The sequence below is a fragment of the Pocillopora damicornis genome, chromosome 14, assembly GCF_964200805.1.
Source record: "Pocillopora damicornis chromosome 14, jaPocDami1.2, whole genome shotgun sequence".
In the NCBI taxonomy this organism is placed as follows: domain Eukaryota; kingdom Metazoa; phylum Cnidaria; class Anthozoa; order Scleractinia; family Pocilloporidae; genus Pocillopora; species Pocillopora damicornis.
This window is the reverse complement of record NC_142683.1, coordinates 19474680-19499918: the sequence shown is the minus strand read 5'-3', so window position 1 is coordinate 19499918 and position 25239 is coordinate 19474680. Positions and strand designations below refer to the sequence as shown.

General features: G+C 36.9%; 5 protein-coding genes across 6 annotated transcripts; 3 read left to right on the top strand and 2 right to left on the bottom strand.

The window, feature by feature from the left end:
- The first annotated feature begins 179 nt into the window (after positions 1-179).
- LOC113679114 (beta-1,4-galactosyltransferase 1) lies at positions 180-6591 on the top strand. The gene is made up of 7 exons (XM_027196063.2): positions 180-969; positions 2798-2928; positions 3367-3483; positions 4087-4274; positions 4473-4595; positions 4879-4980; positions 5241-6591. Exons 1-7 carry the CDS (start codon positions 486-488, stop codon positions 5389-5391), a joined length of 1296 nt encoding a protein of 431 aa, XP_027051864.2. The 5' UTR covers positions 180-485; the 3' UTR covers positions 5392-6591.
- Positions 5637-10320, bottom strand: LOC113679116 (ubiquitin-conjugating enzyme E2 G2). The gene is made up of 7 exons (XM_027196066.2): positions 10179-10320; positions 9635-9670; positions 9313-9358; positions 8559-8677; positions 7511-7651; positions 7112-7149; positions 5637-6827 (listed from the first exon to the last, which is right to left on the bottom strand). Exons 1-7 carry the CDS (start codon positions 10219-10221, stop codon positions 6750-6752), a joined length of 501 nt encoding a protein of 166 aa, XP_027051867.1. The 5' UTR covers positions 10222-10320; the 3' UTR covers positions 5637-6749.
- On the top strand, positions 10301-12615 carry LOC113679117 (U6 snRNA-associated Sm-like protein LSm5). The gene is made up of 6 exons (XM_027196067.2): positions 10301-10442; positions 10760-10855; positions 11424-11451; positions 11658-11730; positions 12027-12043; positions 12444-12615. Exons 1-6 carry the CDS (start codon positions 10400-10402, stop codon positions 12457-12459), a joined length of 273 nt encoding a protein of 90 aa, XP_027051868.2. The 5' UTR covers positions 10301-10399; the 3' UTR covers positions 12460-12615.
- An 818-nt stretch (positions 12616-13433) lies between these two features.
- On the bottom strand, positions 13434-16948 carry LOC113679142 (uncharacterized). 2 transcript variants are annotated; one of them, XM_089194829.1, is made up of 4 exons: positions 16796-16936; positions 16330-16393; positions 15208-16244; positions 13434-14731 (listed from the first exon to the last, which is right to left on the bottom strand). In XM_089194829.1, the coding sequence occupies exons 3-4, from the start codon at positions 16232-16234 to the stop codon at positions 13629-13631; spliced, it is 2130 nt and encodes a 709-aa protein (XP_089050955.1). In that variant the 5' UTR covers positions 16235-16244; positions 16330-16393; positions 16796-16936; the 3' UTR covers positions 13434-13628. The 2 variants fall into 2 exon arrangements, with proteins under 2 accessions (XP_089050955.1, XP_089050954.1); XM_089194828.1 differs by lacking the exon at positions 16330-16393 and having other exon boundaries at positions 16796-16948.
- A 2461-nt stretch (positions 16949-19409) lies between these two features.
- Positions 19410-24897, top strand: LOC113679143 (uncharacterized). The gene is made up of 7 exons (XM_089194824.1): positions 19410-19553; positions 19999-20110; positions 20688-20721; positions 21022-21605; positions 21885-22080; positions 22751-23520; positions 23872-24897. The coding sequence occupies exons 1-7, from the start codon at positions 19500-19502 to the stop codon at positions 24561-24563; spliced, it is 2442 nt and encodes an 813-aa protein (XP_089050950.1). The 5' UTR covers positions 19410-19499; the 3' UTR covers positions 24564-24897.
- Positions 24898-25239: the final 342 nt, after the last annotated feature.

The window sequence follows — 25239 nt, the reverse complement described above, 5'->3', positions numbered from 1 at the left end:
ACACGGCCTATTTCTGGAATTTTCTAAAACTCGCGTGATATTGACTGTTAATTTTACTCGGCCCATGCGATTACACAAACTTATATAATTGTATGCACTGTTATATATATATTTGTATTTTTTTTATTCTATTGAGCTGAAAAGCCCACTTAGGGAGCATCAATAAAGTGTGTGTAAAGTGTGTATATATACTTATCAAAGACAAGAGTGATTATGAAACCAAACAGATTTCGTGAACTAGCCGGGGATCAAGGGGGTGATTGTCCCAAAGATTCAGCCTCCCTTTCATGACTAAATATGCCTCGTTTTGGTTGAAGTAGACGGCTGTAATGGCGGAGGTTTATTGTCTCTAACTGACAAGATATGTTCTCTGATTAATTTTCCCCCATAGCTTGAAGTGGATACTTTTTATGGCGCCGTATACTGAATTTTGTGGTCTTAAGCTCACTTAAATCAAAGTGTTGGACGCTATTGAAGTGGATAAAATGGTTGAGTTGGACAGATTGAAAAAATTCATGATATGTACGTTCGTCATCGCCACGGCTTCATTTATTGTGATGTTTTACTACTCAGTCACTTTTTCGAATTATAGGGCATTGGGAACGAATTATTTAAGAGGGTTAAAGAGGAACAATCTAAGCAAAGGCATATATTTACCAGACTTGATTCCTGGCAGTTTCCAAGAGTCGTCAAACTCAACTGGAGAAACACAACTTACAAATTCCGGGCAACCAACTTTGAGCTCGAATGAAGTAGAGATCCCTAAAGAGTCAGGGCAACAGAATACACAGGATCTAGACAATGCTATCAGCAGTTTTAACCAAGTAACGACTCGGCATACGAAAACGGAAAAAGGACAAAGCACATCAAATACCAGCGTAGCCATTTTCACTCCAACTAAAGAAGCCGGTAGCAATGAAAATTCTGATCAGGAATTGAGTTTATGTCCTGAAAAATCACCATCTTTAGGTAGGCTATGTTTTGTTTTAATCATTGATTATGTGTTATAGCCTTAGTGACTGAGGGAGAAGCTGCGTCGGACAAACATTTTATTTGCTTTAAGACTGTTTTTCACATGAGTTGCTCTCTACCCGTGCATTGTAGCTTGACTGCCTAACGTTGCGATAAATTTATAATTTACTTGGATAATAAAATTATCATCAACTGATTTACACGGGTCCTCTTTTGAGCGATCCAGCTACGCAAGTCTTAATTCATCCTAAATTGCAAGTTTATTGGAGTTTTTTTATCAGTTTAATACCATTTAACACCTCGTTTTTCGCTTTTACCTGAAGTATTTAACCATGTTGCATAGAAACGAATCTCCTTCTTTCGAGAATGATAGTAATTAACATGCATATTACTTTTACAACGCAAAAGGTCTCCAGCAGGTCTTGTAAATGATTGTTTAGAATTCTCTTAACTCTTGCTCAACGTGGCACTGATTCTCCGATCAATTACTCTGTTATGGGCTGAGTGCAAGTGAACAACGATATTGATTCTTGTTGGAAATATTTAGGACGAAACAGTTGTCGGTGAGAGAGACTCCAAGCCAGAGAATCATAAATTTTTACTTGCAATTTTTCCTTAAACAGGAATAGAAATTATGATATCATTAGCAAAGATATATCTTGCCGGAGTATGCAAAATATATGGTATATAAATGCAATATTTGACCTTCCTGTTCTTCCAAAATTTCATCTATAGGATCACTGTCTCAAACAGCGCTCTAAGATTAATGATGAGTTTATGAAACTGTACAAATAATATTATAATTTTAGGTAAATAGCTACTGTTTAACTTCTCTACAATGTCTCAACTTAAGCAGAATCAACTATTTGATATTTAACAAATATACTCTGTGTTGCTGTGCTCCTATTCAGTATTATCACAAATGATATCATATGTGGTGAGAATCAATCAAATTGCACAGAAGACCCAGCCAAGTGTATCATTGATGTTCTCTCTATATTTTGACACATCTTCTCTGATCTAGCGAGGTACAGACCCATAGCAACATGGAATCTATTTGTCTTACATGTTAAAAAAGAAAATGTTGTGAGTGGTGATGTCACCTGTGTATGTCCTCCAAAAGATCATGAACAAAGTGCATATAATTCAGCTTCTCATGTAAACAGTGTTCAATATATAAGCAGGAGTTTCTTTAAAAGTTTTTATAAATTCTTGTGGCTGGTGAAATAGTTGTCAACAATCACAGAGGACTGTACATTCAAGTACTAAAGAAAATATGTAATTCTTAAACAGGGGTGATAAGAGGATTTACTGAGCATTTTAAGGGGAGATGGGGTGGCTAATACTGGGCTTGTAATAAAATCTGTGTCTCAAGAAGGATTTATGAAGGGTCAGGATGAAAAAAGGGATGGCGAGGTTCAGTGAGGCTTGAATGTTTAATTGAAATCTTACAAATAATGAAAAAAACACAGATATCTTGTATGTTTACTTTTTGTACTCCAGGTTTGTATGGATTTTAATGTAAAGATGAATTTTTAACCTTTTTAGCCTATTAAAACACTCTCTAAGAACTAGAAAATCACTTTGTGGAGCAGACTGTATGGTGCTGTTTTGAAAACTTCACAAGTCTGATATTACATAGCAAATTTTTAGGGCAGCCTTCAACACTTCTTGTAATATCTATAGTCTCTATCAAGATGGGAATTCCCTTCTGCAATGGTATGACTTATGGTATATCTCTCATGAAAGAAACTGCAGACTACACCATTCCCTATCTTGTGGTAGGAATAAATGTTTTGATAATAATTTTTTTACTCTTTTTTAGTTGGACCTTTGTATGTAGACTCAAAAATTCCTAAGATAGAAGATGTTGAAAAGGTCATGTCAAGTGATTTTAATGGCTGGGTTGACCATGGAGGTCATTGGAAACCAACTAAATGTAAAGCCAGGAAGAAGGTAATGAGTTCAATTAGTTCTGTTCAATTGAAAAGCTCTTTGGACTCTTTTAACTCTCAAGATTTCCACAGTGGTTATACTATGCATCACATTTCATTTGTATTGTAGCATTGAACAGAAAAGAGAGCTTGCAGTTTATGTATGGATACTTAAATAAAAATAACCAAATTAGTACATTCCAGTTCAGGAAAGGGAAAGTAGAGGCATGATTGATAATTGAAATATCAATAATCTCAAATAGTTTCCATCTACCTTGTACTCAAATTATGTATTGGTTATGGACTGAAAAAAAAATTTTGCTGATCACTCTTTATAGTGTGCTGAATTTAATTTGGTAGTTATTATTGTCAAATTTTTTAGTTTGCTCTTCATGGTATCTATGTATTTTGGTTGGAGAATCAAGATCTCCTGGTCATAATTATTGTTATCTCTTGTCAGCTGGCCTTAATTATTCCATATCGCAAGCGTTATGAACAGCTGAAGGTATTTGTTAGACACATGCACCCTATTCTTAAACGGCAGAATTTGGACTACAGAATCATGGTTGTAGAACAGGTGTGTTACAATTTGCACTTGAAACAGTATGCACTAAGTCTCACTCAAAACTGAGGTGTCCTGCAGTATTCTGAATTGATTTTGATTTGTCAACTTCAGAAAACAGGATATTTGTGGCAAATTTATAAGAACCTCAAGACTCTACTACATTTGGATTATTTTATTTTTCCTTACATTTGATCCTTAATCACTTAAAAAATGGACTTTAGGTGTCACTGGATAATGGTTGATTGGCTTTCTCATTTTTCTCTGATTCAAATATTACTATGATTGACAGTTTTTGTCAGATTTACTCTGAAACTCAGAAAACCATTAACACTTTGATTTGAATTTGAGGTAAATTTTTTAACAACCTATCAAAATAAAGTTTAAAATGCAAGCTACCTTCAGAACCACAAATGCATTGGCATTGAAGTTTCCAGCTCAGTTTTCTGATGCTTAATTGGCTTTTCCAAGAAATACAGTAGTTGCCCAGGGTAACAAATTGTCCCCTCAAAGTACTAGGTACATCAGTCGACCATGAAGTTTAACTATTTCTCTTAAAAGTTTCACTTGCCTTACTTTTTACACTTGATGTTGCTAATTTTTCTTTTTACTATCTAGGGTGGAACTACCATTTTTAACCGTGCCTTGCTTTTTAACATTGGCTATAAAGAAGCTCTTAAGTTTGATGATTTTGAGTGCTTTATATTCCATGACGTTGACTTAATACCTGAAGATGACCGAAATGATTACAGCTGTCCCACATCACCCAGACACTTGTCAGTTGCCATAGATAAATTTAATTATCGGTAAGTAGTTATGATCAACAGCCTTAAGAATACTTGTATGGTCTTCATGAATCTCAGCAAGCAGCACTTATCTAAATCTATTGGTGTATACATATTTATTTGATGATATTTCTGACAGTGATATACACAATTTCCCTGTATCCTTGTAAATTTTGCAGAACATTTACTAAATAGTTCTTTAAATTGTTCCTCTTTCAGATTGCCTTATTCAACTATTTTTGGAGGAGCTGGTGCTTTCTCCCGAGAACACTTTGAACTTGTAAATGGATTTTCAAACAAATTTTGGGGATGGGGAGGGGAAGATGATGATCTCTACAACAGGTGAAAGTTTTGTTTTTTCAGCTGATAATTTTTACAAGTCAAATTTTGCATCATGATGCAATAGGACAGTACATCAGCCCTTCCCTACTTCCCAAAATTTTGCAGCAACATAAATGTTGATTCTCCTCTCTGTTCATTTATAAACACACTCTCTCACTAATTAACTCCTTTACCTGGGACATTTTTCCTTATCATTGATGCTTAAATAATGAAGTTAGCTCAAGTGTTGCTTGAGGCCAAGTGGGGAAACTCCTGTTGAAACCATGTTTGCCCATTATTTTAGGATATCAGCCAAGCAACTGAAGTTAACTCGGCCATCAATGCAAGTAGGAAGATATAAAATGTTGAAGATGTTTCACACCAGTGGCAAGGCAGATCCAGATAGGTAAGTTTTTGACAAAATACTTGTTCATACTGATGTAGTCGATGGTAGCTGAGAAGACCTCTCCTACTGGTTAATTAAAAGTGAATTCATCATCAGAATGAAATCAAAGTTGTTTGTCAGTCAGGTTTGTTTGTTATTTTGGTAGAAAATGTTCTTTGTTGTGGAATGGTAACAGCATATTTCAGTCAAGGCGTCCTCTTCTGTTGTTGTTGTTTTCTGAAGGTGCACGTTTTCATACCAGATGTTACTTCATTCCACAGGTTTGCTAAACTAAAAGACTCTGCCCAGAGAATGCCTACTGATGGAATTAATTCTCTTCTATATAAAGTAGAAAATGTAACAGAACATCGCCTTTACACTCAGGTTACTGTAGATGTACGAGAGGCTATGCCACAGAAATTACAAAATTAACCATCGTTCAGCAATTCATTTGTGCAAATCTACTATCAGAGTTTGTAGACATCTGAAGGTAGTCAATCCAAAACTCTTAAAATCTGCATCGCTTAAAAGTTCATTAGTCAAACCTAGTGGACGTAAACAAATCAAAGTTTGGATTATTCAATGCGGCCAGCCCTGGTATGCAGCATAACACCATTGTAAATTTTACATGTTCTGTAGCCCTACATGTAAATAAGCAAATTGGTTTAACATTGGAATGATAGGTGATTAAAATATTTTATTTTTATATCAGCACAGCTAGTTGTGAGTAATATACAGTAGCCTCTGCATAGGCCCTCATTATTAGGACTTTGGCACAAGTGTTTCTTCATCCGCAGGAAAGTATAAAGCCTGGAACAACCCTAGCATGGGGGGAGAGGTCTGTGAGGCAGAGAAACACGCATCTTGCAACCCTAATAATGGGAGTGTGCTTGCAGGCAAAATATACAGTAAAACTACTCCTACTCCTCTGATATTTATTTGCTCTTTTTTACCTCTGCCTCTTGCACTATTTAAACCTCATTAGCTTCCATTTTGGTTTTTACACTGTGGTTTACAAAGAAATTGTTAGCAGTGGAAGAAAAATTTTGCAACTCTCTTTGACAAGTTTCTTCACCACTTTGTATGTCAAAACATTCTCCTTGAACAGTGTGCTAACAAAGGAAACCTTTGTACACTATGGTATGTGCAGCTTAATTTTAATTAAAACGGTTGAATTGATTGGAATAGACAGCATTACCTCATCAACACCATGATTGTATACAGCTAGGTTAAATTTCAAAAATAGAGCATAAATTTGTCATAAAAATTAGTTTGTATTTAACTTTTAGCATGTAATATTAACTTCTGCTAAAATCATCAGTCTTAATTACACATATATAATTAAGCCATTGTGCAAGAGAGTTCAAGGCAATTATCAGTTGGCTTTCCATCAGTATATTAAGTTCTAAAGTACAATAATTGCCATTACTCTTGGTAAATATTCCTATTTTCTGAACAGTATTTGAAGAATAACTTTCCTGATTTTGGCTTTATGAAGACATAAGCTTGCCATGTAGTGGAGTGACATCTTAGTGGTACAGAAGTTTAATAGAAATGCTCTGTTATTTAAATAGGAGAACTTTATATTGTTGAATTTTTATATAGTTATTAAACTACAAAAAAATTAAGGAAGTGATCTTGTATGTGTCCTCACTACCAGTCTGTGTTCCTGTGCCCCATTTGTTTTTAATTTCATCCTAAACTCATTAATGGTTTCACACTTCTTTTTGCATTCACTTTTTATACAATGCAACAACCACTAATAAAGAATATTAAGCATTTTCACATGCTTATTGAAGACCTAGAGATTTCTTTACAATCTGTCTTGCTATTTCATTGAATTTTTCTCGATTTTCTCTCCACATTTTCTAAGAGGAAAAAAGGAAACATGAATTAAGGTCTAAAACCTGAAAAGAAAAAGAACTGTTGTGCAGAGGTTCAGATCATTTTTACCTCAGAAGAAAATATTCAAACGTAATAAGTTTGAACCACATTTACATCTTGTAAAACTATTATGGACTTGAAGAGGGTTCCTCAAAGTATCAAGAAAAAAAAAACCATACAGAATAAAGAAGAGAAAACAACCACAGCAAACATTTTATATCTCCTTCACACTGGAATAAAATGATGACCCAATCATAATAATACTCACCGAAGCATCTACATTTGCCCCACTTTCATCATTTGGTTCTGTGACAAACAATAATGAGGGAAAGAACTTAAAACAAATAATAACTCAAAGGTAAAAATGTGGTTTGTTGGTACTTAGATGGACAATAATTATTGTCCTCAATGATCTGTCCAAACTTACCAGTACAGTTAGGTAGACAGAAAAGAGATTAGAGACAAATAACACTTAATAATGTAAAGGATCCCACACAATTTCTTCACAGAATTAGAACTTACAGGGTACTAAGTGTCAAGTTCAAATATTGAAATTACTTTCCATGTTCAATGTAAAGCTAGATGAGATACTCTCCATTGCATGTGAGTCTATATTCAAAATGGGACTCTCATTTTTTAGACGGAAAAAATTCACAATTTAACTAACCTGCCAGCATACTAACAACAGACAGAAGTATTTTTTCTACAGACTGAACAGGACTCCATCTTTCAGCACTACTCTCATACCCCATGGGATCATCACCAGGGGCATGTAGAATGGAAATACACACTCGTCCATCAGGATAAACTTAAAAAAAACACAGCAGAAACAAAAAAAACATTCTGTAATTGAACCATTTGCACAATCATACAAATTGATTCAGTGTAATTCAATGGTGCACCAAAATTATAAGTAAGCACACTGTGAGGTAACATGTCCTACGAGACACCATCTTCATTCAAGGAACACAACACTACCTCTGACTGTGGAGCCTTATAAGGCCTCCAATTATCAGAAGATCAGTGTACATATATGTAGAAGGACACCAAGATGATTTAGTTTGTTGTGATAACTTCTCTTGCACTCCCCTCAAGTAAGAGATACAACTCTCAGGTAATTCAGCAGGATGAATTTTGTGGTTAAAAACCAAAAGCCAATATAATGAATAATAGGTGGAATCATGATAAATCTCATACTCCACAGATAAACATATGATACATGAGAACAATTTGCTCATTGTACAAATTTTCCTTTACCCCTGTGAAGCAGTTGAAAATTCTACCCAACCCACAAAATATCTGCATGTATTACCTTTTAACACTTGATCAGGGTGCATTTAGTTTTCCATAGAAAACATACTTAATAGGTAACCAAGGTACAGCAACATTGACAAAGGATGGGGAAGAGGGGTGCTCTGTTATATCACATGATACAGTAGATACAGGGGCCAGTTTACATTATCAACACAGTTGATGAAACTGAATAATCTTGTTATACTACCCCATTGACCAGCAGTATAGTTTCTTATGAAACTTACCCCCTTTATCCATTTGTTATACAGTGTGTCTGTGAACAAATTGTCTCAATAGGTTTTGATTTCATGATTGTAGATCTGAGGGCATCTAAAAAATGAATTTCCCATTGTAAAAGGACTTTGCAAAGCTTGTTCAGTCCCATTTTTAAGGTCATACAACAGTACTTTAATATTACTTACCATTAGGATGGAACATTTCACATGTGAACTTCATTTTTGGAGGACTCAAAGGATAATCAGGAGGGAACACAAGTCTTGTGGTAAAAACACCTCCTTCAAATGGAGTTCCTTCTGGGCCTCTATAAAGAAACAAGGATTGACTCAGACTCCTGTAAACTTATAACAGTTGAGGCAAATATGACACTGTGGTTAGCCTGCTTGCCTCACTCCATAGTGGCCAGCATTCCCTCCACAGGAGGTTCAAGGACCTGCCATCACATGTAGGTTGAGTTTATTTTTGGTTCTCATCCTTGCCTAGAAGGTTTTCAAGGTTCTCTTATTTACCTTCCTCCACAAACACTAACAATCCAAAACTCTAATTTAACCTTGAGGGCAGCAGAGGAGAACACCACTTGTGTGGTGCTACTTTCAATTCCTTTCCTTCACTTTATTCAATACATGAAAAGATGGGGAAACAAGAAATTCAGTCCAATTGACTGATACAGAGTTTCACAGTTCCCTGACAACAGTGACTATGGATAGTAATTATTTCTTTCTGTAGAAGGGAAGCTACATGTAGTTCAGAACTGGACATTTTGAGGTTTCCCTGACAGTTGAGAGGTTGCCATTCATACTCCTCAAAAAGAGGCACAATGAGAATTATCCAACCCAAAAACTAAACAGTGAACCAACTATCACCCCATTATACAGTGTTTATCATACTATCACAATAACACATAACAATAACAAACACAACAAAAACGTCCTCACTTACGTTATCAAAGCCTCCCATTCAAAAAAGTTTTCCTCAGATAGTGGTCCTTTAAACAAACAAAAGCCATTGTTTAATTGAATTATTTAGCAATTAGTTTTATTTATATATTGATTTTCACTTGGAATAAGCAAAAGAGAAAACCATTTTCGGAAAAATTATCATTTTAGTTTAAAATTCCTTAGAAATTTTTCTCCCCCACTTTACCCAAGCATACAAATTAATCTGAGATTCCACAAACAAAAATCAACATACATGTATCATCAGATATATTTAACACCCAAATAACTGTTATCAACTAAAAGAAACTTAGCAGACAACACACCTGCAAGAATACCTTCTGGAGAGTTCAGGGTTAGCTCTGTTGAATTGAAACACAATTTAATTAAAGTCTTCAATTGTTATTAGTTCAATTGTCATTAGTTCATTCAAGAGTATTAATTTGCTGCCATTTTTCGTTTCCTTGGGATGGATCCAATGAGAGTTTAAAATATCGATTAGCAATTATTCAACGCTAACTCTGATTACCGGTAAAGAAGCGCTTTTCGAATATAATAAAATGCAATGATGTGACGGATTGTAATCTTATTCTGTAGTTAAACACATTTTAACTGTTTTGACATATCCTTTTCTAATTTCACACCTATTCATTTCACGTGAGCAGTATTTAAACAGTTCCCAAGCTCAAAAATAAATAACCTACGTCATTGTCTACATTTATGACTAAACATTCAGATGATCAGTTTCTAAACTACACACATTTTTAAGTTCTCTAGCAAAATTATATTTTTTGAAGCTAGGTGGGAAAAATTACGAACTGTTACAAATAAGAATCAGTACGAAATTTTCAACTTTTCGAGCTGACTTACGTTTATACTCAGCCATAAGCCTCTTGAGAGCAGCCCCTGCCATTTTTTTGTGCGTTTAGTTCCCAATGGTCAAAAAAGCTGCCTATTTTCTCAAGGAAACATCGCGTCTACACATCACTTTCTCAGAACTTGTTAGCTTTTGTACAAATTAGGAGCCCACTGAGATTTGGCCAGCAAAGGTGCTTACGAACCGAAAGTACGTGGTATATGTGGATAACAAGATGGCGGCTGTTGCAAACGAACCCCAATTAATTCTACCGCTAGGTGAGTTTTACGTCTGTTTCCTTACGATTTATTACTTTAAACATTGACGATGGGTACGAGCTATAATAAATAGGTAAAATTTAATCCTGCTATAATGTAAAAAGTGGACAACTTCGTCAAATCCAGTATGGAAATGCGTCGTACACTTTTACCTTACAATAACACGTGCAACGATCGTGATTTACACTTAGCTGTCAAAGTACTAATTGCAGAAATGTTCGGCTGATGTGGAAGTAGATTCTCCCATTTGCAGCTATAAACAAATAATGAAGCAAAGTGAAAATAATTCGTTTGTAAAAAGTGTTTGTTTCTATCAGAATTAATCGACAAGTGCATTGGATCTCGAATTCACATTGTCATGAAGAGTGATAAGGAGATTGTCGGAGTACTTCTGGGGTTTGATGATTATGTCAGTATCCTTTCTGTCTGTTGACTACTTGGACAGTAACATATGCTGGTCCTACCAAATAAAACTTAACTAAATTAAACTACGCTTCAGAATAATTTAAATTAGTACAAGCTATTGTTTTTGGTCAACGAAAATGTAAGGAAAAGCTGCTGGCCTGTTAGAACCCCAATCCTATTATAGTCAATTCTGTGGACAATTTTAGTCCCCACCTTAGTCACTTTTGGGTGAATGCAATATTTGTAATCCCAACTTTGTCACTTTCTGTTTATGTAACTACCTTATAAAGCCTTTTTGATGGGCCATTTTTAAATCCCTAGTTAACAGCATTTTCTTAACTCCAGAATCCCAAAAATGTGCGAGCCCATTCTGGTAACTCTATTAAAAATGCAACACCATTGCACACAATAGTCAATTAGTCACAAAAATGTGACCCCATCCAACAGCACTCTCCCAATAGCCTATTACAAGGGTGTACCCCTTAGGACTTTTGTCCTTACTTCCTTTTGTTCGAGGTCTGTCATTTGTTTTATTTTGTGAGAACAATTTGCTATTCATCCTTGATTTGTTCTCAGACATTGTTTTAGAAGATGTTACAGTATTGTAAGTATACAGAATTTCAACTTTTCACAATCTAATTAAGAGGTGTACATTGTGCATGCATTACCAACAGCGACTTTCTCTAACTTGTAAATGGATTTAACTATGAGACTTGAAAGGCATTTCTCTAAATACCCTTACCCCCTCCCCACAGACATGATTTATGAGGTGGTAAGATCTAGTGGAAATGTTATGTTTAATTTTGACAGTGAAAGCACACCAGAAGGACGAAGAATGACAAAACTTGACCAGATTTTGCTCAATGGGAATAACATAACCATGGTATGTAAATCTAAAAATGTTGATAAGACTTTTGGTCAATGTTTACTTAAAGTAATCATAGTGAAGCCTTTGTTTGTAGGCACTAGGTGCCTTTGTCGTTTATGGAGACAAAGCTTACCAAGTATGTGAAAGAAATCACCACAAACCCTGTACACACATAAACACTGATGTAGTTGCCTGTTTTTTTTTTCTTTTTCATGGAGACCTTTGCATCATGTGAATATTTTGTACAGCGTGAACTGCTACCTTGAATTTATTATGTTTTTTCATGTTCCCTTCTCTTAATTTCTTTTCAGCTCATTCCTGGTGGAGAGTATCCTTTGTCAAATGACTTGCAATTGTCTCTCTTGAAATGCAAATTTTATCATTTGTAGGAGGTGTTTAAGTATTTTTGTCACTTTTCTATAAACTTGGTTCTCCTTCTTTTAGTAGTCCAGGATTTCCACCTTTCCTTTTTTCCACCAAAATATTCAGATTGTAAGATAAGAATTTTTGTCAGTAAACACATACCATCCCTTTGTATTTTGATTTGGTTCAAGATTTTACACGAGGTTCTTTGCTCACTTGTTTGTTTAAGTGTTACATCATTCTTTTCTTTCAAGTTTTTATTTCTAGTTTTTGATATGGTAAATAACATTACTTTCAGTTGTTAGTGACAAATTCATGAAATTGTTGCTTGGTTAATCAGCATTGAATCCTTAACAAATTCACAGGGGCCCGGAGATATGATGTGTGCAACAAGCATGGAAAGGAATCAGCCACTAAAATCATACATCTGTATATACAATGTCTGTTTTTAACAGATACACTCAGAGATCCTTCCCTCATTTACAGCTGTATTAGTTTCCAATTGAAAAAGAAATAGAATTAAAGAAAACATGTGGAGTCTTGATTCACTGATTAACTACTTAGGGATATCATGGGTGGGGCTGTGACAAGACCCCTCACTTTCCCATTGCTTGTGTGGCTGGAAGAAGGGAAGTTTTTTCCTACACAAAGTGCAAATTTTGAAATGGACAAACCCCAACAATTGCACATATGTACCAAACAGGCCGCAAACCAATACACCAATTAGAACTAGTTTTAATTTGTTGTCTGGTTTAGTCCTTGCTTTTTCCCAACTCTCAAAGTCCCAATTCAACTAAGAAACAGTGGATGGACTGGCCCTCCTTAAATGTGTTACTGCTAGGTTTTTTCAAAAATTTTAAGCCTTTGACTCCATGGAGTGACTGGCATCTAACTTCTCCTGCCAACAACACCCCTCAAAAATCGAGGTCATGAGAATGAAGGAAATGATCACCTTGGCATCCCCTTGGGAAATATAGAGAGAACAGTATGAAGAAAATGTATACTGACGTTAAGGTACCAAAGGTGTCCTAGTTTGTCCAAAGCCTGCTTTCTTTCACACCATTGTCCAAAGTACAAGCAAGGAGAGCAGAATGGTACCTAAGCAAACATAAAGGGTTATGGAAAAGAGAACATAGAAACATTTTTTCTTCTGCTCTATGCCTGTTCTTGGGATGCTCTTAACTATGAAGGAAAAAACCAACAGGGTAATGTACAGATGTATAAGTGTCTTCTGAACCTGAGGAGGCTACTGAGGAAGAATTGAAGAGAAAGGAAAGTAAAACAAAAGAAAGCATGGCACTGACAGCAATCAGTTGTCTGAAGCCAACTTCTGTTAGGCTACATGCATTATACTGTTTTATTTATTTCCAACAATTCATTCCATAGAGAAATTTATTCAACATTCATTCATTAATTCTTGTTTTTTTTCATCATTAGAAAACCACTCTCTAAATGCTTCAATTAGCTCAGCATTGTGTGTTGCCATATTTCAGATGTATTTTTCACAGTAACAAATTCTGCATAAAATCACAAAACAGTGATAACTTGAGTTAAAGTTTCTGTTTAAGCCCATCAATATTCAGCACTTTACTCCTCTCCTGTTCATTGTTAAGGATTCTTGACAGCCTGGTGTGCATGTTTTCAAGGGTCTTGGGTGGAATCTTTGTCAACAGGTTTAACTCTTGGATCCAGAAGTGTTGAATCTCTTTCTTTTGAAGTGCATCCCTCAAAAAGGTCACAAAACCTGTAAAATGCTCTGCTAAGCTGTCTTGACCCCAGTCACTGGTTGTTTCGTTGTACCAGAGTAGACCCATTTTGAGATGGAATGATGTTAAAGGTGAAAATGTTGCTTCTTTGTGGAGAACTGTGCTTACCACTTTAAACAAGCTGCGCCGACAACCATGGTCTTTGTCCATGTCTTTAAGGAGGGCCTTCTGCATTAAGGTGTATGACTTGATCCAGGCTGTGTCCTGGACCACACCCACTGGTAAATGACTGGGTTGAGAAGATGGTGGAACAAAATACTCACTGCCAAGTTGAAATGTTGGCACAAACTGAACCTCCAAAGCCTTCGACTGCTCACTCATGCAAACTTTCACACTAGTGGAGTTTGAAGCTTTCAAAGACATTGTTGAAGCTCCTTCACTGTTAATACTCTGCACAGCACTGGTAACTAGCTTGAAAAGCCAGTTTTGGAATTTTACAGGCACAAGGAAACCATCTGGATTGGAAAACTCTTTGTAGGGAGAATCTTCTGTTGCCTTTATACCTGCATATCCTGCATCATTTACTTCAAAATCAATGAGGCTGTTTTTTGCGTTCAAGGCAAGGAAGATAACAGCATCATCAGCATCGGAATGTGTGGTTTTCAAATTTTCATACAAACTTCCACCATATTCAAACTTACTAATGAGATCAGATTCCTCCATGCAGCATTTCAGCACTCCATCTTTCACAACCTGCTCCACAATTTCCTTACACCACTTTGTATCTTCACTGAGAATTGTGCCTAGGCTGTCAAGGAATCTTCGCAAGACTTGCAAAAGATCTGTAGAAGTTTGTGGCATATTGGATTGACATAGCTTTGGTTTCCCTGGTGATGTGACTGGACAGTTTTCAACTCCATTGCCATTTGTAGTCATTGGAACTGTGACTGAATAAAAAGTTCTGTGTTTTAATATGCCATGTTAATTTTTCCAAACTTTAGATCCTGGAAAAATTAAATTAGATAGGTCTCTGACCACCATACAATCTTTTGTCCTACAAATGTCAACTATTGTTATTGCTGAGTACCACACAGACTCCAAGTGATTAATAAGTAACTTCTCCTTCTAATATCCATGGAATATTCAGCCAGCTGGTGTAAAGAATATTCATACTTATCAGGTACAAGTTGTTATCAGATCTAACATCAAATTCTCATAACTAATTTACAAGGAAATCTGTAGCAGCTGAAGGGGAGAATTACCTTCAGATTTTGGGAATTAAAGGGTTCAGATGGCTAGGAATGAGTGAGGGGTACCACACATATATTATTTTTTCGTACAGAAGATTCTTATATGTTAAGACCCAAGATTACCTCACAGGTAAAAAATGATAAAAGCAGAAACCAATCAAAGAGACACTTACTGTTACATTTAAGGACTTTATTCCTTTCTTTGTTACTGTCCAAAATCCTGTGCAGCCTACAAGCCATGTTTTCCAGAATTTTACCAGGTACATTTTCCAAGAGGTTGATCCCTTCAATCCAGAAGTGATCCAGAATCTTGCTATTTACTGCAGCATAGAGTAACTCCAAGTACTCAATAAACCTCTCCCCAAGCATGTCTTTATCCCATGAAACCTTTGCATTAGTGTTGTACCTCAAAAATACTGTCTTTAAATGGTAACTTGTCAGTTTAGCAAAAGTTGCCTCCCCTCTAATGATGCGTTTGATAATTCGGAGAAGTTCATGTCTACAACCACCATCCTCTTTATCCATTCCTTGCAGTCTTGCTTTCTCCTTCAGTGAAAATGACTGTCGCCAGAGAAGCTTGCAATCACAGGTGGCAGCCGTGTTCCCTGTATAGGATTTTGCCACAAAGTAGTCCATGGCACCAATCCTAAATGTTGGGACCAAATCAGCAGACAGCTTCTTTCCCAAGTTGCTGTCTGTGATATCAAGCTGAACGGCTGGGCCATGCGCTCTAACCTCCATCTGAACTGGTAAAGCAAGTTCATTAACTGCCTTCTGAACAAGGCCAAAGAACCAACTTGCTCGCAGCTTCTCAGGGACAAGATAACCATCTGTGTCTGTATACTTCTTTAGTGGTGAACCATCTTTTGATACCTTTAACAGAACAAAACCAGGGACCCCAGCATCCTCTAGTATCACTTCCTGTTTGGCAGTCTGTAATACTACCATGACATCCACCTCATCAGCTGCTTCAGTTTTAAGTCTCTCATACAGGCTTCCTGTGTATTCCAGCTTACTGATGGACAGGGGTTGTGAATTGTCAAAGATGTACTGTAATACTCCATTTTTTAAGTAACTGTCTACCAGACTCTTGGCTTGATCAGTATCCTCTTTATTTATTTTCACATGGTCTGCAGAGAATCGCCTCAGCTGTTGAGTGAGCCCTGCAGTTTTGTCCAAGTTTAGTTTGGCTTGAAGCATGATTACATAGCTGAAAAAGGAGGAATTCTCCTCAGGTCATTTTCAATGAAATAACTCCACAAAAAAACCTATCGCAAAAAATTACTTTTTTTTACCTTGTTAAAAAAATGTCATATATGTATATCTGCTACAGCTCACAATTTCTTCTCTGTAAAGTAACTTCAAATCAAAATTATAACTAATATATAAAAAGTGAACAAAAGGATACTGAGCTATTGAACAGGAAATGAAAGTAATTGTGCTAAACTGGGATTTTCCCCACATTTTTTGATGAGACATATTTTAAACTGTAGGTGGCACATCCACTCCCTTAAGCAGAATGCACTTCATGCATATTTAATTTCACTCGAATCGCGTTCAAGTCAATCACATGAACACTTGAACTAAATGCGAGCTGTCGTTTGATGTTTAATTTGCGAAAGGCTACGAAGTTCAGTTTTTTCTGGTCCTTGCCAAGAATTCTATAAAACACTGCAGTCCCAAGAAAGAGAAAATGCGAATAACTAATTGTGTTACTTCACCGACAGAAAAATAACTTCCTAGAAGTAACTACGTACTTACCCAGCTGTCTCCACCCGCTAACTTTTCCCGTCGGCTGAGAAACTGTATCTATGAGAACACAGATAAGTCTCCCCTTGATGTGAAAATTGAGAGAGAAAGTCGTAAGAGAGAAAGTACTTCTAGGCAACACGCTGATTTTGTAAGACAGTAGTCACTTCCGGTTTTCGGAGTTTCCCCCAACCCCCCGCCCGCCAGTCGAATTATACTATCGTTCCCAGTGCCTTCGTCTCTACGCAAAGTACAAAATACGATTGAACCTTTAAAATAGCGAATATCTCTCGATACTTAAGCAGATCGAACGATAGCTTTCTATCTGTGTAGAAGCAGTAAAATGTTGTCTAGCCAGTCCTGGTTATGGCGAACCCCCATGTTTAAATCTGAAAGCGCGTCACCTGGTCAGATACATTTAAAGCGTTCGCACATGCACAGACGTTTGACCGCTGTTCTTCTCTCTCATTTTTCTTTTCTTTTCTGCAGTTTATTGAAAAGATCAGTTACCAGCCAGAAAAGTACAAATGATGTCATTGACGTGTCGTGGCCCGCGAAAATTTGAATGTGGCAAATAGTTTGACATACACCTGATAATTACATAAGAGGGTCTCGATTAATTGGGTTAACTGACAGTCGTCAATCGGCCAAAAATTGAACTGTCAACTGTCTAGAAAGACAAATTTTTACTGTCAACCGTTAAAAAAGCAGCTTAGTAATAACTTTCAAACGCTTTAAAAGTGTTTCAGATCTCTCTATCTTAGCCGCCAATCTGGTTTTATCAACTGAGTCAGGAGCCATTACTTATGGGCTCCTGACTCAGTTGATATTATTATATTAACCACTGCAGCCTTTCCCTGCGTTTAGGCAGTTCGGAAAGCCGCGAAACTCCAGGAAAAAACTTATTTTCCAAATCGACACTCTTAATCCCCACGGTACCAACGAACGTTTTTAATTTAACTACATTATTCTTGTTTTTCTCGTCGCCATATTACGACAGTCAATTGCACAGGATTTTGGAGTATTGTATTCTCTATAAAGGACTTTTCGCTCGCTGTCGATGAATAACAGTGGCCAAGTAGGTATCATACGTGACAACGTCATCACTGCTCTTGCAACCACCCACGCCTGCTATGAATTTTGTGATGTTTTGACCTACTTCCTATTTCTTCTTTCTTAGAGGATTGATATCTTTATCTCACAGATCTTTTATTTTTGTGTTAAACTGCCAGAAAAATCGCTGTCGTTCAAGGAGATACCATTTTAATCTGCCTTGTTTAATATCAAAAAGCAGATTCATACATCTGCTAAACAACGCTGTTATAAAACTCCAACTTATCTGTATGTGGGTTAGGAAGCAGATATTAACACTGGCTTTCTGTGGTGGCTGGGAGAGGGGGGAAGGATCATGAAATCTTCCACCGTTAATATGAGGGGATAAACAAAACACATACTTAAGGGGGGGATCACGTAAAAGCTCCGTTGTCCAACGAAAAAAATAATATACACCCACCCTCCCTCAGGTGATAACTAACGACCGGCCACCCTAGAGCTTAATAAAACCGTTTTCGAATTTAATTTACACAAGAGAATCAAAACTGTATATTCTCTAGATTTACTTCAATAACTTTGACCATTTTCGACATTTCCCAGCACGACTTTTTCTGGCCTGTTATTCAGCAGTACCTACAAATGTTTACCTATGACTGAAGTCATCTTGTCCAAATTTTATGGGAAATAGATTTTGGTGGAGACGTTAACAGTCAAATTGTTTTGTGTTAATACACAAGGCCATAGGTAAAGCATTTTTCTGATGGTACAAAAATAAGTAAAGCCAAAGTGATGATTCTAGTCAATAGGAACAGATTTAATGAATGCATATGTAGATGTGGAACATATCAGTAAAGATACAGATAACTTGTCTTGGGGCTTGTGAGTTGGCAATGTCTGAATTCGCTACTTCTTCTACATTGGCGGGACAAATCTTTTATCCTCAATAAAAAACTGCTTTATTTTCAAGCAATTAAGTAGTAGTCAAGCACAATAAGTATAATTTGATGGAGTAAAATTATCCAATTTAGCTTTGCTCAGTTGCAAATTTATTCAGCCGACACTGACACTTGTTAGTTTTTCCGCAAATTCGTTTACGACTAACGGCTAAAATTTGTCAATTTTTACGTCTAACGGCTAAATTTTTTGGCCGTTTTACGGCTAACGGTTATCCCCATCGAGACCCTCTTGCATCGAGTCTTTAGGAAGAAAATAAAAAAATCGCGCTGGATAAAGCCGTGCCGGAAAAAAGTCGTGCTGGGAAAAAACTGAGGTGGTAACAACTGAAGTTGAAGTGGTGAACAACAAAGTTGATAAGAAATATATGATGGCACTAACTGGGCTCTGTATGAACCAACTCTTTATCCAGCACGAGACAAATATTATGGGATATAGTACTCAAACCACTTGCTACTTCTTCGATAGTTAAGCCTGATTACATAGGCATTGTTTTCAAGATCTCTTAGTTGAATAATAACCTCTAAAAATGAACAAAAAAGTATTATTTTTCCAACATTGTGGAGAAAACACTCTGTTACCATAGAGTGCGAATTAAAGCGGAAAACAAAGTGCATTATGGTAATCACTGAAAATACTGAATGTTGTACCTCTTTTTAAAATCTATCTGGTTTAATTTCAGATCTTCTCTCAGTTTACATGTATCAGTATGGTCCTTGCTAAACTGGTTCGAATTCGTTCATTAAGATGTGGAATGTGTTTGGTAAGTGAATTATTCATACTTTTTTCCAATTTTATTTACGTTGGTAATAGGCTTTTTGGATAGGGACCAGGGTTACCAGACTCTCTTTTCAGAGACTTGAGGAGGATATGTAGTGGATTGTAAATGTTAACAGGCATTTCAGAAAAGATAGAAGCCAAGCAGTGAAAAGTTACTTCTCGAGGATAGGGGAGGCTCTAAAAGTAAGAAATTTCGTATTGTGACTCATCAAACAGAGCCTGAAAGTTTTGCTCATAAAGTCATTATTAGCTAACTTTCCTTTTCCATTGAGATAAAAATTTTGGAGAAAATCACTGTGTACTCTCAACTCAACCATCAAAATCCACAAACTCGAGAATACTTATGATAACTTATCAATTCACAACTTTTTATTAATTCTTGGAGGATTGAACTGATTTGATTTAAATTGTTTCCATTTTCCATCTAGCTCACCTGTATTGTGTTAGCTCTGTCTGTACATGAGGCTGTGCACTGGTTACCGATGATTTCAAGCTCGAGACTGACTCCAAAAGAGAACTTGGAAACAACCCGTGCATCAGGTAAGAACGCCCGTGATTAACACCACAATCCCTCTAAACGTAAAAGAGCACCGCAGTTTTAATTATTCGTCAAATAGGACGCTTGATAATGAAATAATTGCATTTCTGGTACAAACCTAGCGACAACCTAGATATGATCAGTAAACTTCTTTAACGGTACCTGACCTCCCCTATCAGCTTAACATAAAGTGATAGTAATAAAGTTCCTATAGAGGGCAGCTACTTGATCATAGCGCGCATTTTGAGGAATGAAGAAATAAAGAACAATTAAAATTATGCAAAAAAAATTCACTTAAGCATAAGAAGGCAGCGTAACGGTCCAAAGAGAAGGGTAAATAATTTTCCGACGGGATTTCCGTTTTCAGACGAACTAAAATCAAGTGATTTCATTTTGTCTACTTCTTGAGGGTATCAGTAAGGAAATGAACACAGTTTCAAGAAACGTACGTGCTGAGCTGTTATCTAGCTGCTCATAAAATGTTTTGTATTACCACACGATCTCGTGGCTATCCCTAATTAGACCCCGTCCATTATACGCCGGCGAAATTTGAAAGCGTAACTTGATTTCTTTAACTAGGCCACCGAACCGAAGTCAAGTGCAAGCCTCACAGGTAGGAAGAAGTATAACTGATACTCTGTTGTAGTAATAAGGCTTAATTTTGTATTCAGCCGCTAACTTCTTCGTGTATTCTAGAAAGATTGATGCACGTGTCGTGTCGCTTCGTTATTGTAGCAAGGATCTGGTATCTAAAGAAGTTTACATAATACGTAGGATAGTAGTAAATATCTTGCTCAAATATCTTCAGATGCTGACTCAAAAGCGTAATTCATTGGCAGATACGATCGAGTAATGCTACCTATTGCTGCCTAACTGGATGACCTAAATGAACCATGTCCGTTTCTTTTCTTAGACCAGATCGACATGGCATAAAGCAAATTATTGAACATTATGGACCGTTAGGACTTATAGAAAATAGGACTTGTGACGACACTCATTACCCAGACATCTGCGCGTTCCATTATACAGAGTCTGGAGATCAGATCCTGACATGTGACACCAAGGTTTGTGGCTCGTCCGCAGTTCAAATAGCTTCTGTTGATCCTAAAATGGGAAAAGCCGTGATAAAGTGGAAACTGTTGTCAAAAGAACAGATCGATCAAACGGTTCAAAAGGCCGTCAAAACCAATCTGGAAAGAGGATTTAGTTTTTTTTTCCTAAGGTGTGGAGAAATTTTCCAAGTGCTCAGCTTTCCTCCGGTCTTGAAGAAAGTCGACGGCGGCAAAAAGAGAACTAAAATCAATTTAAATGTGATTCTGTTAGACTCCATCTCCAGGCCGCATTTTTACCGAATTCTTCCAAGGGCTGTAAAGGCTCTGCACGATATTTCACACAATCCTAAGATTCAGGCTACCGCCTTGGACTTTGAACTTCTCCAGAGCATCGGACAACAGACATTTGAAAACATGAGGCCATTCTTCTGTGGCGTCGTCGAAGGTTAGTTGAAGAAAATACATTTAAAACTGAATAGTGTGAGTTATCCCATCTTGTTGGCTAAGAATTCTTTACGTTGTACTTATAACCACATGAAGATGACAATGATCTTCCCAATAATAGACACTATTTAAGCAGCAGTCGAAATGAGTCACTAACTCCATTAAGTTGTGTTCATTACTGCGAAGATCACTCTCATATTAATTTTATTATCGGCAGTTCACATATATGATTTCCATAAATTCACAGACATTGATAAGAAATTGTCTGTTACGTTTTCAGACGATAACAAAGTTGCTGCCTCTGCAAAAAACACCAAAGCTTCCCTGGGTGTGGAGGTGTTGTATGGGACCTTCAAGAAATGGGGCTACCAGACGTTCTTTCAAGAGGATCTTTGTTGGTATGATATTTGGGGGAGTGCTTTAACAGACATTGGTAAAAGAGCAACACCTCAGTCGGGTTCTGAGTTCAGAGAAAGGTAACAACCTGGTCCATGCTACATGTTTGATTCTGTAATGATGCGTTGTTTTGATACAGGTGTTATGTAAGTTTTTAAGGTAATAGGCCATTTTACAGTTATGTACTTAGTTGCCAAGCCTTTGATTTGGAGTGAGGCTGAAGGTGACCTTGTTGTGATAGAGACCAGTATCTAGTTAGCATGATAACAAAGTAATTTGCATTTGAAAAGCAGCAAGGTTTGTATCATAACAAGGTCACCCTAAGCCTCATTCCAGTTCAAGGGCTTGGAAACCAAGCACACAACTGTAAAATGGACTATTGTTAGACTGTTTCTGCTGAGCACAAAGGTTCTTATAATGTATAAGAGCCTGTGGCTGACTAACTATAGCTTGATTGAGGCTTGTAAGATGGAATTTCAGTTGAAGATCTCGCCATGTACACCTTAGTATGAAGTTAGTAAATATGTGCCTATAGAGTTTGACTGATACCAGGCAAGTTAAATTCCACTGAATATTTTTACCTGGATGGGTTTCTGTGTGAGTGCACACAACAATCAAAGATCTTCGGGGCAGAGTCAGTATACAGTCAAGACCACTTGCGAAAATAAAATCATACTAAGAACTTAGTAATAAAATAGTGCTTTGCTTATTGAATTATCCTAAGAAGTTAAAAAGCAACTTTCGTTACAGGTGGAAGGAATTTCAAGAAAAGGTGGCCAAGAAACAAATTGACCATCAGGGTATTACGCACTTTTCATGCACGGTGTTAGAAAAAGTTCTGAGAAGGACCAACCATTTTGATTTTCCCCAGAAAATCTGTTTAAATGGCAGGTTTTACAGTTGGTATTTCATGGACTACATAACAAAGGTGTACACGGCTCTTAGAAGCGACGAAGAAGCCAAACCCTTGCTTTCCTACACACATTTTAATACTGGACACGAGACTAATGGTAAACGGATGATCAACATGGACGCCAACATGGCCAAATTCTTCAAAGATATGGCTTCTTTCCCTGATACTCTTACGTTGATATTATCCGACCACGGTCACACAAGGACTCCGTTTCGTAACACAAAAGAGGGAGGCAAAGAGTTGTACGATCCAGTATTCTTTATGATTGTTCCTGATGGCGTCAGGGAAAAACTTGGTCAACAAAGGACGAACGCGCTGGTCACCGACCAAAAGCGCCTTTTCGCGCTTAAAGATGTACACAAAGCATTCATGAGTTTGTATGATCCTCAAAAAATGAACTCCGAGGACTATTCAATGACAGGAATCTTCTCAGAGATTCCACCAAACCGCACATGTGCAGACCTCGATATGCTTCCCTTAACCAGATGTAAATGTGAAGGTTTTGATGAAGAATTTGAGGTCAAAGAAAATGCAGATGACCACAAGTGGCTGGCAGAATTTGCAGTTGGACATATAAATAATGCAATACAAAGGCAACATAGGGAAGGTAAGATGTAAAAATAATGTCCGTGAGAAAACCAGAAAGAACTAAGCAGTAAGGGTGGGGAGGGGGAAGGGGTGATACTGCTTTAATAAGTGATTAGACTTAAACTGTATATTTGCCTTAGCTTAAAGAACTTAAGTGATGACCTAACTACCCATGTATAAATGATAACGAATAATGGTTGCTCAGTAGAGATCTTTAATGTGTCAGTGCTGCAATTTGAGCATAACCACCCTCTGCCCGTATTTCGCCACGGACATTCTCGTAAATGTTGCAGCTTGTTTTCAAGTAAGAGTGTTCAATCGTTGCCCATGGAGACCTAAGCTCAACTAGACTTCTCACCTCTCTTTTCAGGTGGTGCTAACTCATCTGAAAGTTATGGCTATGGAAACTGTGAACGCTTAGTTGGAAAATCGTTTTCAAAAGTGATCAAACGTTTTCGAAGAGAATTTATCGTAACGAGTATGGACATTCACGTGTTTCCCCCAACCGGATATAATGAGGATGAAGTGTTTAGAGTCTCTGTCAAACAGTTCGCTGAACCGAAAGATGGAGTATTTTTTATAAATTCCATAAGAGTGACGACTTACAGCAAGTTTGCGCCTTGCGCCGACAAGTCAGTCGACATCAAGCTTTGCACATGCACCAAACATCAAACCTCTGACCTCACTAAGAAAGGAGTGTTGTTTGAGAATGGTGTTCCGAGGAAAATGTTTGGTTCGGAAACAATTGTAAAGGATCTGGACTCTAACTGTTTGTTATTCTTGAGACGAGATTATAGAACGTTCTCTTTTGTATTAGAAGTAGCCAACGTTTGCACAGATATCACTTATAGATTTAGCATGACAGGCTCAACGGATCAAAGGGTTTTCACCAATACTTTGCCAATCTCTCTTGAGTTACCTCCCAAAACCTTTCATTTTCTAACATCTGTTTCCAAGTATGTCGTAAAGGTAGATAGCGACCTTAATCTAAAAGCAAGCATACAAGTTAAAAATGAGGAATCGGATACCTTTGACAGTTTAGGGACTATTGGGGTTTCCTAACAGTTTAAATGCGGTTTGGTGGAAAATTGTGTTCTTTTTTTTTCGGATTGATTTTATTTATTCATATGTTCTCATCTCAGTTGCATGCCCAAGAGAGTTTGTGTAACAAAACAGATAATTATCAATAAGTTTTTTGGTAAGCATTGTTGTAGGAGAGTCTCTATTTAAGTGTTGAAGAATGAAGATCCACAGAGGAAATGAAAAATGACTCATGGTACGCGGAAACTAACAAAATATACCAATAACTGGTGAACTTAAAACATAAAATTGAAATGTGAGGTGAATTCTCTATTTAAATGAATGCCATAAAAAGGGTCGTAAATTTGTCATCAATTTCACTCCCTGAGATGTCTTGCTGAAGGGAAGTCACTGGAAAGACGCTAGAAATTTTAGAAGTTTCTTAACTCGTGCCCAGTCTTACTTTAACAATTACAAAATACTGAAAATAATGAAAATTACATCAGTATAAAAGACTATAAACAATCATGTGCAGAGCCTAATAACAAATTCATATTTTGGTGCTTAGCGATAAATAAATGGTACAAGGTTAAATTTTTCTACCAGACTTCTAAAAGTATTCACATTACCAGCAATTCTAGCATTGCATGGTAAAGTATTCCAAAGGTGGCTGGCTGGGATGCAAAGGAATTAAGGCACCACTTGCTATTAAAAGAAT